This window comes from Castor canadensis, chromosome 11 (assembly GCF_047511655.1).
Source record: "Castor canadensis chromosome 11, mCasCan1.hap1v2, whole genome shotgun sequence".
NCBI classification, from domain to species: Eukaryota; Metazoa; Chordata; class Mammalia; order Rodentia; family Castoridae; genus Castor; species Castor canadensis.
In genome coordinates, this window is record NC_133396.1 from 142,479,494 (window position 1) to 142,492,395 (window position 12,902).

General features: G+C 46.9%; 1 protein-coding gene across 1 annotated transcript in view; it reads right to left on the bottom strand.

Moving 5' to 3' along the window:
• Positions 1-246: 246 nt before the first annotated feature.
• Dnah14 (dynein axonemal heavy chain 14) overlaps positions 247-12,902 on the bottom strand; it is a 279,653-nt gene continuing 266,997 nt past the window's right edge. The window contains exons 77-84 of the mRNA XM_074044804.1: positions 11,937-12,125; positions 11,437-11,603; positions 10,647-10,843; positions 8,829-8,941; positions 7,894-8,024; positions 6,041-6,321; positions 822-978; positions 247-499 (exon numbers count right to left, since the gene is read on the bottom strand). Of these exons, the coding sequence (XP_073900905.1) occupies positions 294-499; positions 822-978; positions 6,041-6,321; positions 7,894-8,024; positions 8,829-8,941; positions 10,647-10,843; positions 11,437-11,603; positions 11,937-12,125 (1,441 nt within the window). The 3' untranslated portion in view covers positions 247-293. The remainder of the gene's footprint in view (positions 500-821; positions 979-6,040; positions 6,322-7,893; positions 8,025-8,828; positions 8,942-10,646; positions 10,844-11,436; positions 11,604-11,936; positions 12,126-12,902) is intronic.

A 12,902-nucleotide genomic window follows, 5' to 3' on the forward strand; every position in this document is an offset into this window, starting at 1 on the left:
CTGTGGCCAGTCTAGCAGCGCTGTTCTGTGTCTACTCACTCAGCAGCCAGAGGAGGCCTTCCAGAGAATGACCTGCACGTCTTGTATGTAATGGCACACGTGCTGTGCGAGGGAGCCAGGCAGAGGCTGAGAGTTGGGCCTCCCTCGCTTAGGCAGATGAAAGGCAGAGGCCACACCTGTCCAGTCTGCCTGGACACACACACAGTGTTATGAAGGAGTTGCCTGCATGTGATTGTCGACACGTGACGCTGCTAACAGTCGAAACTTTAAATGGTTTGTATGAAATTTATTTTTCATTCTTTCTTCTCACACAGCAGTGCGACCTGCATGGTGATCCAGTGAGTGGGAGGCTTCTTTGTTGGTAAATACACTGATGTTAAAAAGTTTGTTGACAAACCAGTAGTTGTCACAATTCTTGACCTCTTAGGTGTTTGGTAAACTGGACATTCAAAAGTGTAGAGTTCTAAATCTGTCTTGGTAGAAGCATTGGATGTTTCAGTAGAAATCTTTTAAGAAAAGAAAGAATCCAGTAGTCAACTTGCATAGCTCAAGTGAACCAGAAGCTTATATTTCCCATAAGCTAACTTGGGGGTTTGTTATGAATTAAATGAATTAAACACATTTAAGGTTAGATAGGTAATGTAACTATAACTACACATGGAAATTATGCCTGGAGGATTTTAGAGTAATTATCATGGTGGCTTTCCAGTTCACAGTCCTGACAAATAATACAGGATTAGGTAGCATGGGATCTGTTTTAGGTGTTAGCAGTGGTGTGCCTTACTGAAGGGAGCTCAAGTTTAGGACTTGGTGACACAGCTGGGAAGTTACCTGTGTAGGCAGAAAGTATATGTCAGGAAAGTCACAGCACATCTCAAGAGGCAGTGAGTCTTCCAGTAGTTTTTGTTCATGATTCCACTGTGCCCCCTCGATGAATAAACCAAACGTGTGTACTCCTTTGTGAGTGTTGGCCAAGCCCTGAGAAGGGAGGGAGGGGGTCTGTGGGTCCCCAGCCATGGTGTGCCCTTCAGTAGAAGCCATGACCCTCTCTAGAGCTCCCTGCCTGGATGCTGTGTTCCTGGTGTGGCACCCCAAGTTCCAAGGTGAATGCTTAATTCTTTGCCCACTCTGATCTACCTGTATAATGATGACCTTAGTGGACAAGTATTTTTAAACAGTAAAACCCAGATTTCCACAATCATCACCCTGTAATGGGCTTTTTAGGAGACAGCAGGGACAGTTATAAAGGAGTTAGTGCCCTGCTCAGTCACTCACTGATCTCCACATGGGAGATGTTAATTCAGACTCTGGAAAATTAATAACCTGGGTGGGTGGCGGGGAGGATTCTACCTCTGTCTTTTTTTTTTTTTTTTTTTCCCCAGTACTGGGCTTGAACTCGGGGCCTACACCTCGAGCCACTCCACCAGCTCTTTTTGGTGAAGGGTTCTTTTCAAGGTAGGGTCTCATGAACTATTTGCCTGGGCTGGCTTCGAACCACAATCCTCCTGATCTCTGGCTCCTGAGTAGCTAGGATTATAGGTGTGAGCCACTGGTGCCTGGCTCTACCTCTATATTTGAATGATACAAATTAAATAAGCTGTTAGCTCTGAATTGCAGGGTTAAGTGGGTTCTTGATGAGGTGTGGTGTTGTGGTGTGGCACCAGCACAGTATCTTCAGTGAGATCATGCTGTCCATACCAGGCAGGTTCTAATCTGGAGGGCAGATCAGGTCTTGTTCCCAACAGCCAGCACAGTTTTGCACTTATTTTCAAGTGAAGGCTTTAAACCTCTTCCATTTCAGTATTCTTACCACATGGCCACTTAGTTTTTCCAAAATTTCCTGTGTACAAAAGGACCCTCCATGTTGTGGGCAGTGTGGACCAACTGGGTGCTGCTGCTGCTGCTCCTCCTCTGCTCTTCTTCTGGTATGGAGTCTGGTTCTTTGTGTTTCCCTCTAGACATTTCTCTTTTGAGCCTTTTTTTGTTGAGAAGGCTCCAGCCTGCTGCTGTTACAGATGTTTCCAGACCTACTGAGTTAGTCTGATGAAGGCTGAGAGGCGCAAGACTAGAGTCCAAGCAGCTGGAGTGCCAGCCTCCTCTCTATCCTCATCCCCAAGCACATCATAAACACAGTGGAAAGGTGCCTGCCTAGCAAGTGTGAGGCTCTGAGTTCAAGCCCCAGTGCCACCAAAAAATGAAAGAGGAGTCAATAATAAACACAGTGGAAAACGAAGTGTCCTCAGTGGGCCAGGGATGATGACATCCCCCAAGACAGACGGCAAAGTTAGAGGAAACCACAATCTGTAACATGCACAGCAAAAACTATCACCACCTTCCATCCCTCCACACCACACTCCTAATCCTAGAGGCTAATCTCAAAGTACTGATGCAAAAAATCTTGAATAAAGCATTACAATTAAGATGATTCAGCCACAGGAACTCTTTCTTTGAATATAACTGATCATATTGAAAAGGTGAAAAGGTGTGTGATTATTTCCACAGATACTAAAAAGATCTCTCATCACATTGGTCGTCACAAAAAATGTTGGTTCAGGAACGACACCTTAACAAAATAAACTCCAGATGGAGTTGTGTATGCCATCCCACTATGATAATAGGGTAAAGGACAAAAACTACCTGATTTTTTTCAGTAGATGCAGGAGAAGTATTTAATAACTCCAGTACCCATTCATGATTAAAAAAAGAAAAAAGGAAGCCTAGGGCTAGGTGGTAACTTTCTTAACCCACAGAAAACCAGAAATTTGTAATACTTAATAATAGAACACTGGATGCTGTTACCTGAATTTTAGGAAAAAGACAAAGATGTCCATTATCTCTCTTATTGAACACTGTACTGGAAAGAAATCAGAGAACTAGTAAATGTTTAAGTTAAATTTAAGTTAGAGAAATATCTAATTGATGATATGTGTATTTTTGATTAAAACTCTTGATGCTGTTATGATGTCCACTCTTCACAAAGTGAGTCATCCTTGAAGAGCAGAGCTGGAGGACTGTGCCACTAGGCTCACCATAAACCTGCAGTCATTAAGAAAGAGTAGTGCTGTGATGATGGACTGCTCAGTCAGGGAAGAAGAAAAGACTCCAGAAGCAGGTCCAGCATCAATGTTGATGATCGATGTTGATGGGGGTAAGGATGGTCATTTCAGTAAAGAAATGTGCCAAGTCCATCACCATCCCTGTGGGACAGAAAGAACTACCACACACACGCCAGCTCACTCGATGTGGACCACTAACCTGAAGGTGAGAAGGAAAGCAACGTAACGTCAGGTGACACAGGAGAGTGTCTTCAGGACCTTCAGTCGGCAAAGATTTAAGCGGTGCCTAAAAAGGCACTAACACTAAAGGAAAAGGTATGCTGGACTTACTACAACAAGAAGACACCGTTAAGAAAGATAAAAGGAGCCACACTCCGGGAGAAGGTAGCTTCAATGTATTCACCCGCAAAGGATGTGTGTCCAGTATCCATAAAGAACATAATGCGTCAACCAGGATAAAGACAGCCCAGATAAAAAGGCAAAGGTCTCAAACGGGAGCTTCACAGGATCCTTACCAAAGTTCCGAGTCTTTCTTTTTAGTAAATTACCAGTGCTGAGGTTGGGGAACCCCCAAGCTGCAGACTTAGAGTCTTGGGCAGACTTAGTCATCATCTTCTTAGCCTTAAATTCAAGTTAGCTAACACCAGGTTGGGGGCTAACTGCAGGGGCAAGTTGTCCAACATTAAAAAGCATATTCACAATAGCAATAACTGTAAGAAAGAAAATAAAATAGTAGCAGTTTTCAATGTGAAAAAACGATGTAAATGACCCAAATAAATGGGAACACCACATTTCTAGATGGAAACACCCAATAGTAAAAAAATAAAATAGGGGGCACAGATCCAGACCTGTTCCACCCCATCTCCCTGCTTGAGTTTTGTTTTTTTTTCCTGTCCAAGCCTGAGTTGCTTCCCACTCACAAAGAACCACCTTGCACGAAAAACTTTGACAGGGAGTAAGGAGCCTTGCCAACCTCCATTCCTTCTGATACCAGAGGGGCAAGCATGCAAGCCACTCAGGTGAGCTAGTTGCTAGCCACTTTCAGCCCAGCCCAGCTCGTGGGAAATAATCCACCCGATCTCTGAAAAATCTTGTGACTGAATCTGACTCAACCATTCCCAGCTCTCCAGAAAACCTTTGGCTAAGTGGATGGATTGAAGGCTCCCAGACTGACCCTAAAGCCATTCAGCCCAGTGTCTCTGTCCAAAGAAGTGGGGAGACAGCAGACTAGCCATCTGGTACTCAGTAGCTGGGTCTGTGCTGAAACGAGGCAGCCTAGGTGAGCTGGCCAGCTAGCTAGAGCCCTTAACCTGCTGCCCAACTCGGCACTGTATGCACATAAACAAGTGACGGGAGCGATTTGCTCTTCACTCCTTGATTGAAACTTAAACTGGAGGTGCCTATGTGGATAAGGGGAAAAAGGAAAAATGTTTGTTGTGAACCAGCAAAAGCAAGCCATTGAATTCCCTGAACAGGGAAAAGAGCAACTCTGAAAGCAGCAGAGCGCCTTCTGATCTAGCTGTGCTTGGAGAACCCACCAGCAACTCAATGGCTACCTCAGACACTTGGAGTGCCCCACCTCACGCCACAGCTGTCCTAATCCAGAGCACCCCCACCCCAGGTCAGTATAACCTGGACCCTGAGTGGACATGTAAATACAACAGCTGAATGACAGACAAAAACCTGAGGACCAGAGATTGGAGGGGAGCATCCAAAGATGACATCCACTATTCTCAGCAAGGAAGAAAAACTTAATTTTTTGTTAATTTGTCTATTCCTCTTATATTGCCAATTTTTCTGCTTTTTTCATTTCTTTCCTACCTCTTCCTTAAAAGTTTTCTTGTGTTGGCAGATTGGCTCAAGTGGTAAGAGCACCTGCCTAACAAGCATGAGATCCCGAGTTCAAACCCCAGTACCACAAAAAACTAATCATTATCTAAAAGTTTTGTTCTTTTTTCTCCCACTCAACTAGTGATTTATTTTACCTCCTTTCTATCCTCCTGCAGTTCCTGACAATAGCACCATTCTCTACAACACCTGAACCACATTTCTGCTACTTTTTCTAAGGCTTTGTTTACCTGCAGCCCTCACACTTCACACCCCTCCCCATTTTTCTTCTCTCCTATCCCCATTCATGCTACCTAAGTATTAATTTCTATGCAAGCAAGTTTATTTTTCCAACCCCCCGTCTGTTTGTGATAATACTGCCAAAGGGTTTTATACTTCATGTAAAAATCTGGTCTGATATTGAATTGGTGAATTTATTACTAAGTTATACCCTTAGGCCAGTGATCAGAAACAACACAACCACCTAGCTAATTTCAGGGCTTGAAGACAAAGTAGATATAATAGACAAAACATGAATACATAAAAAAATGAGTAAGAATGGAATAATCAAGAACTCTGCAGCTCCACAGAAGATTCTATTTGTTTGGCGATAGGTGCTACTAGGAGAGGGAGCGTGAACAGGGAGGCCAAAGAAAGGTGAATATGGTTGATAATACTTTAAATATTTTTATGAAGAAAGAACAATGAGACCTGTCAAAATCATTTTAAATAAAGTGGAGCACCGGTGATAAGGGAGAATGGTGGTGGGGATGAATCTAACCAAGGTACATCATAAGCCTATCTGGAAATATAATCCCCTCCCTGTACAACCAATATATGCTAATAAAATGTTTTTAAAAAACAACAAACGACATGATGCTTCATGCCTGTCATCCCAGTTACTTGGGAGGTGTAAATAGGATTGTGGTCCAAGGCGAGCTCAGGCCAGTGTGAGACCCTATCTTAAAAATACACTAAAGCAAAAAGGGTTGGGGACATGGTTTAAGTGACACGTCCAAGTGAGTTCAGATTCCAGTACCTCCAAAAAAAATCGAATTTACTGTAATATGCTCAAAGTCCTAAGTGGTTTAAAAAACGAAATGTAAGCATGGTAATAAGCATTGGTCCTGGAGCAGAAAAATAGATCGCTGGGACACAGGGCAGGTCGGCCCTGGGTGCCTGGCTGCACTCTGGGAAGAGCTGCATGGTGTTCGGACAGGTGGAAGTGCTGGACAGAGGTCCGTAGAAGGAATGACAGACTGCCCTTCTGGTACCTGGAAGGCCCTCCTGACTATGTTGAGCTTCTTGTGGATGACTACAGAGAACTCCTCGTCTCCCTCCTCGCTGTGGTCAGAGATCACGTGATGGGTGAAAGTCAGCATGTCTGTGGAGATCCCCTGGGCCCTCCCGTAGTCTTGAAGCACAGCAATAAGAAAGCCTTTGGGGAAACATGGCAGCAGGTTCCTTGTGGGTCTGGGGGTTCTTGCGGTGGGGTTCACACTGCTGCCTCATTGGAGACAGAAAAGAGGGAAGTGTGGGAAGGGCACCAGGAAGGTGATGGGGAGCAGCCACTGGGCCTTGGTGCTGTTGGTTGGGCCTCTGTAGGTCCAGCCCTGACCTCCATATTCATTTTGGGGTGAGGGGCTACAAATTCTGGGACCCTAACTGCTTCTGAGCCCCTTCTTGGCTGATCATTGTACACCTCACCCTCTTGGGACCAAAGATGGGTCCCAGTGAGTACAGATCCAGTGTGCTAAGCCTTTCTCAGGTGATGGTGTGGACCTGAGGGGCAGGGAAGCCCTTCTTTGGGGTTGCTAAGCTGCCTGCAGCCCTCTGGCTCCTGTCACTCCATTGCAGCGGTCCCCTTGCCACAGGAGGATGGCAGCTCCCTACTGCATCTTACCCAGCCCATGTTTTTCCAGCTTCACCCTACACCATTTTCCCTCCTGGGTCTTTTGCTGAAGCCATAATGCACACTTGGTTTCACTAATGTGCGTTGTGTTCTCACCTCAGGGCCCTTGGTTCCTAAGGTCAACAATGAAGATGCCATTCCCAGTTTAGGGCAATGACATTGTAAGCCAGGTGAAGTCCAAATCTTAGCTTAGTTACTATTTATTTACTTACCCAAAGATGTATAAAGGTGTATACTACTTATTAATTATATAACTTTGGGAAAACTTCTTATCTTGTCTGTGCCAACGTTTTCCTATCTAAAAAACAGGGTTGATTTAGTAATAAACTCCAAAGATTACCATGAGAATTGAGTGGCTTACTGAATTCAAGGCCTCAGGACAGGACCATGCTATGCAAGTGCTGTTCTTTCCCTCTGTCCTCCACTGCATAATACTTGACTGCTAACCAGCTTCAAGGCTCAGAACCATTTCCCCAGTGGCCTTCCCTGACCCTTAGTTAAGGTCCCTCTCTCATGCTCCCAAAGTATTGATCTCTTTCTGTATTCTTTGGGAAGGTCATTCATTCATTCCTTAAATATGTACAAAGAGCTTTGTTGGTGCTGGGGGCCGTATTAGGTGCTAGGGGCATGACAGAGATGAAAACATGCACCAGTCGCTGCCTCTGGAGCTTAGAGTCCACTGAGTTCCGTCCACCCCTCCACATGCCCTGCACATCCCTGACAAACGGTCTGGGGACTGGCAAATACTAAGTCACCAGGTCTTGTTTGCAGGACTCAGTGAATGAGTGTCAGGACAGTCATCTCTTGGTTAGCTGCCCACCTCCACCCCACACAGGGGTCTTTGGCATCATAGAACCTGTGGCCTAGAGACAAGAAAGTGGCCTGCCAAGGTGCACGAGGTCTGACAATGGTGAGTCCATTTCAGGTTGGGAGGGCTGGAGCAAGGGAGGGAAGTGAACGAACGGTGGGAAGGCAGAAGAGGCCCTGGTCCCTCAGGGGCACAGGCTCTGTGGCTTGGGCCTCTGACTTGAAAGCTGAGGCAGCCGGCAGGGGCAAACTTACAGGCTGGGTGTGGGCGAACCTGTTAGGAGCACTCACCTTGTGGGAAGAAGAAGGCTGGGAGCCAGTATCTTGCAGGAAATCCTTCAAAGAGACCCTCACTCTGCTCAGTGGGCCATTTGGACTTTCGGCTCGCAGTCTGCTTCCAGTGCGCGACTAATCTTATGTACCTAGAGGGGTACACAGGTTGGGTGGGTAAGGCCAGGTAACTGCATGCCTTCAGGTGATGGGCTGCTTCCTCCGCCCTCCAGGCCCTCCTCTCACCCCTGAGCACCAGCTACAGGAGGAAGCTGGTGGGGAAAGAGGAGACCAGGGATTTCACTGGGAGGCCATGATTCAGGTAACACGGCATGTTGTCACACTGGGAAGCCTGGCTGGGCCTTGTGGAATTTGTCACTTGTGTTTTGAGTTAGACTTCTCCAAAAGCCCCCAGCCATTTAGAGTTAAGTGGTACAAAGCTGGGTGCAGACCGGAACCGGGTTTTCTGAGCTTGAATCTCAGTACCTTTCTGTCTTCTGAAGCAGAATGGTGACCATGACTCTGTGTGTGCTTCACACCCAGGACTGTGTGAGAACCAAGTGAGTAGGTGAGCTGTGGCTCGGGAAGATTCCTGACCCTGGGGGCACCTGTTCATTGGTAGAGCTTTCAGGTCTTTCCCACTGCTTTCCCTGTGACCAAAACACATCTTAAGATGGCACATAACCAGTTCTTCCCCATGCAATTTCACATTTCAGCCTGCTAGTTTCCAGGGCCCAATGTTGACTATCGGAAAGTGAGATGTACTGGGTTCTAGGCCTTGTCTCTGGCTTTTAGGGTGGAGTAAGCATAGACGGGACTGGCTTCCCACGTCTCTCTTCTCTCATTGGAAATGGAAGATAAGCATCCCCTATAGAGACCAGGCATAGGAAATCAGTTCAGAAACTGTTAAGCTCTGAGCAGAAAACAGGACGGAAGGATGGGCTGCGTCTTCATACCGATGGTGGATTGCGGTGTAAGCCACTTTAGCCCAGGTGTTGAAGAAACTCAGTCGCTGGGTGAGGTCCGTCACCCAGGAGCTCAGGGGCCGGCACGACCTGTAAGCGTGTTTCTGTGGGAAGGTAGACTGTCAGTTTTGGAAGGTTTGTCTGTGAGTCTATTAGCACATTTCTGCAAACTTTGGTGATTGACTCAATGTCCAGGGAGAAAGGAGATGGCAGATGTTATTTTCCCATTGAAAGTGCACAGTGAGAAGTCTAAGCCACCGCCAAGGAAAACAGCATTATCTTAACCCAGCGAGGGCAGCCCTGGGAGTTCATCCCCGCCTTCTCTCTCCTCCACTCCTCTCTGGGGACAGTGTCCTCATGTACCCTTGGGTCCTGGCCTCCCTGTGCAAAGCTCAAATCCCACCCACCAGCCAGCCCTTCACTCTGCTGGGGGTTCCCCTGGCTAGGAGCCCCAGGCCCCGTCCTCCATCCCTTAGTCTGTCAGTCAACACGCTTTCTGTCTGAAATACAGCAACGTGGGGTGGGAGGAGGTCCCTGTGCTTCCCTGGTAAGGGCATGGATGCTGGGCCTCTTCCCAATTCATGCTCATCACAGGTCACCATGGCTATATTGCAACCTGCCTGCCCACTGTCCTTGCTTCCTCCAGGCTGAGGGTATCAAATCCTGCGGCACATTGAACTCTTCCCTGCCCTCTGCCCTCCACCTGGAGGTCCCTGCAGTTCCTCATGCTCCCCCCATCCAGGCTTGTGCTGTTGACCCTCACACTGGACGCATGGCTTCCTGCCTGTGGACCCTGCTGGATACTTTCACCTGGTTACCTCAGGTCTGAACCGCCCCACTTGCAGCTACTTGCCGTGTGTCCTCCCCATCTCCGCCCAGCTGCCGAACCCCTGCCCTCACCCTGGCTGCCTCCATTTCCACATCTGCTCAGCAGGGGCTGCAGGGCAGGAGTCTTTCCCGAGGTTCCTCCCCACACCGCCCCTGTGAAGCCCATAGACTGTGCACTTCCATTTCTGTCTTGGTTTGTACTCAGTGTTAAATAATTGTAATTGTTGATTCCTCTGACCTGTCTCCATGTTTTCTACATAGGTTATTTTTTAAAAAGTAGCTTTAATGAGATGTAATTCATAAACCATAAAATTAGTCATTAATAAATATAAATTCAATTTTTTTATGATTGCACTGGGGTTTGAACTTAGGATCTTGTGTTTGCTAGACAGGCCCGCTACTACTTGAGCCACACTGCCAGTGTATATAAAAATATGAATATGATAAAAAGTCAGTTTGCACAAGAAGCTGCAAAATATAAAATGTAAAATTAAAGCCTTCTCCACGCAGGCCCTCTGTCTCCTCACACGAGGCAGCAGCCACTGCTGCTGGGGCTTTTGCTTCCTGAATTGAAATCTCGTGCTTTTATGAGGAAACACCTACAGAGACACACGTGCTTTTGTGACCCTCAAGGTGTTCTTCTAAAACTTTGAAACAACTCAGCAAGACCTCTCAGTCCATCCATGGCAACACAGTGTGGACGGACTCCTATCTGCCATCACATTCCCGTTGTGGTGTCCAAATAGTTCAGACTTGTGCTGTTATCAACAGTTCTGTGATAGATATCACTAGGGTAAATTTAAGTGGAATTACCAGATTGCTCTCTAAGATGTCATATTAATATATACTTGTACCAAAAGTATGTCAGCATTTTTGATGGTTACATAATATTCCACCAAGTACTGTACTGTTAACTTGACCAGCCTGGAACCTGGATGTTTCTTTCAAGCAACCAATTAATGGGAAGTACTAACTGCTCACCTGCCACAATGTGGGCACTTTCATCCTGAGAAAACAGTCATAGATCTCCTCCAGCTCCTGAGTGAGAATGTTCTCCCCTTTTATAGCCAGTTGAAGGTCTTTTAACGACTTGTGTATGACAGATAATAACTTATCAAACCGTTCTATCTCTTGGTTCAAAAGGGTTATCAAGACACACTGGATAAGGGGATCTTGGTCTGGATAAAGAAAGAGACAAAGCTTTGACATCACCTAGAATGAAAAGAGGCTTTGTACAGTGGCACAGGCTTTGAAAGCTCGAGGAATGTAACATCTCCACCAGACGCTTTCTGCACGCTTTGGGGTGCCTCATGGAGCCAACACCGTCACCCACACAAGCTGAGATGCCTCTGAGGTCACAAGGTGATGTCTCCTGCTCCATCAGTGACTTAAAGGTCATCACCTGGTGCACGACTGTATTTTGACGGAGTACCGCTTAACATTTGGTTCCAGCATGAATTTTTAAAAGGGTTAGAACATGGATGTTAAAATTTGACTTGGAAAATTCCTCTACTTCAGGAATGTAGCCCCTCAGATCTGGGTTGGAGCCCCCTCTGGGTGGCCCTAGGCTGGCATGGCCCCTCAGTCTAGAGGCCATCTGTGACCATGTGCACTGCGGGGTGGGGACAGCACCACCCTGTACTCTCCAGATGAGTGGCTGCTGTCTCATCCTTGATGCTCTTGTTTCTTCACGTTTGGGCCAGTGCCTGCCCACCTGGAGGCTGCTCCTCCTCAGCCAGCCTGCATCTCCCCCCTGGGAGGGCGTGCTCACCTTCTTTGTTTTGGAGGAGCACCTGCCAGATGGAGCTTGACACGAGTCCTTTCAGCGTGCTTGGGTGCCCAGACCCAGAAGACTCCTCCTTCTCCACTGTCAGTGGCAGCCGACTCAGTATGTCAGACACCATCTCCAGCACCAGTTCATCATTACTGTGCTCGGGACTGTGGAGGACAGGAGAACATGGGGTGCAAGCTGCCCTGTCTACAGCACCTTCTGTTTAGGCTTCCCAGACACCCCACCCTGCAGAAGACTGCATGTGCACCGTGTGGTCAATCACTTTACAGATGAGAGAACTGCCCCATGACTAGACATTCACAAGGAAATGTGGATTTTTAATGCTTTCTTGTAAAATATTCATTATCTGAACGTGTCTGCACAGAGATATGCCAAGACTGAGTGAAAGGAGTTGCTGGTTGGCTTGCTTCTATGTCATTTGGACAATTTAGCTTCTCTATCATTTAGACTGATTTTTTGTAACAATTTCCAACTCTTACCTGATCATGAGGGTGACAGGGGCCTCTCGTGGCTGCAGGGCAATGAGAGTGTCAATGAACTTCTGGGCCTGGGTCTCCCTGCAGCTCCTCGTGGCCTCAGGGTGGATTCCTAAGACCTCTGCAGAGTCGTCATCAGGCAGGGACTGGATGATGTGTATGTAGTCATTGAACCTTGCGGAGCTGGGCACTGTCTGGCATATTTGAAATTTAACCACTGTCTTAGCTTTTTTTTTTTTGGTGGGACTGGGGTTTGAACTCAGGGCTTCGAATTAGCAAGGCAGGTGCTCTACCACTTGAGCCATACCTCCAGTACATTTTGCTCTGATTATTTTGGAGATGGGGGTCTTGTGAACTATTTGCCAGGGGTGGCTTCAAACCTTAATCCTCACAAGTAGCTAGGATTACAAGTGTGGCCGCTGGTGCTTGGCTACACTCTCTTAGTTTTTGCCTGAGTGAAATACCTACTTTCAGTAATGCAGGAAGACAATATTTTCCATGACCTTCTACACAAAGACACTTCTTAAAGCAAAAGCAACATCTGGGGGGGCTGTCATGTGCTCAGGTGGGGGAATCCATGCCAAGCAAGCTTTGTCATTGAATGCCTGAATTCAAACCAGTACCACCAAAAACCAAAAAACAAAACAACAAAAACCCCAAAACCCCACATCTGGCCATGGTATTGTAGAATGCGTATGACACACATGTATCACTTTCTGACCACCCACTGCCTCGATGTCCTATACCCATAGATTAAAGGATGCAATAAAACTGAACAAATTGTCTCATTTAGTGAAACCTACAGGAGGGGTGTAAAAACACTGTTGTGTACCAGCCAGGGGTTCTACTGGGAGGGATGGAGCCTTTATGAGGCAAGGCCTAGCAGGAGGAAGTTGGGTCACTGCGTGGTGGCCTTGAAGGGGGATCGGGATGCTGGTCTCCTCTCTCTCTGCTTCCCGGCTGCCATGA